At 64.5% G+C, this 678-nt stretch overlaps 1 protein-coding gene across 1 annotated transcript in view; it reads left to right on the top strand.

The window, feature by feature from the left end:
• Window positions 1-672, top strand: part of SOCS3 (suppressor of cytokine signaling 3) — an 11,058-nt gene extending 10,386 nt beyond the window's left edge. Inside the window, exon 7 of the mRNA XM_010856516.1 lies at window positions 29-672. Within this exon, the coding sequence (XP_010854818.1) occupies window positions 29-113 (85 nt within the window). The 3' untranslated portion in view covers window positions 114-672. The remainder of the gene's footprint in view (window positions 1-28) is intronic.
• Window positions 673-678: the final 6 nt, after the last annotated feature.

The following is a 678-nucleotide window of genomic DNA, read 5'->3' as shown; positions in this document are numbered from 1 at the left end:
TCCAACAGCACTGACGGAAGACCGTCACCGGCCACCTGGACTCCTACGAGAAAGTCACCCAGCTGCCTGGGCCCATTCGGGAGTTCCTGGACCAGTACGATGCCCCGCTTTAGGGAGCAAAGGGGGCAGGAGTAGGGCGAGGGGGCCCGGGTCCCCTCTCCTCCGTGGCACATGGCACAAGCACAAGAATCCAGCCGCGCGAGTCCTGCAGCTCCCGGGTGAGCCAGGGCGCGGGGAGCCCCCTCCCGCCGGTCCTCCCCCGGCAGAACAGGGCCGGCGGCACCTGGAATGTGTTTGAGGGGAGACGGAGAGCCACCGGAGCGCACCTCCCCGACTCCAGCGTCTCCGGAGGAGCCAGCTGGCCCGGGGGGACCACAGCTAGGACCGCAGTGGATGCTCTGTCCGCTCCCGCCTCCTCCACCCCGCTGCGCTTCCAAACGGGGGACACCGCGGGGCGTGTTGAACTGTGAGAACTGCCGGGAATCTTTGAACTTTCCAACGGAACTTGTTTGTTCTTTGATTTGGTTTAAAACAGAGCTTTAAACCTCAGCGGGTTGAGAGCCTGGAAAAGGGTGGAGGGGAGAGAGAGAGAGAGAGAGAGGGTGCCTCCGGGGCCCAGGGCTGCAGGCTGGCCAAGAAAATGGTCACTCCCACTGCTCGGCTCAGGTCAGGAGGGGC

Source organism: Bison bison, unplaced genomic scaffold, assembly GCF_000754665.1.
Source record: "Bison bison bison isolate TAMUID 2011002044 unplaced genomic scaffold, Bison_UMD1.0 scf7180017864371, whole genome shotgun sequence".
Taxonomy (NCBI): Eukaryota; Metazoa; Chordata; class Mammalia; order Artiodactyla; family Bovidae; genus Bison; species Bison bison.
This window is presented reverse-complemented; position numbering and strand designations above follow the sequence as displayed.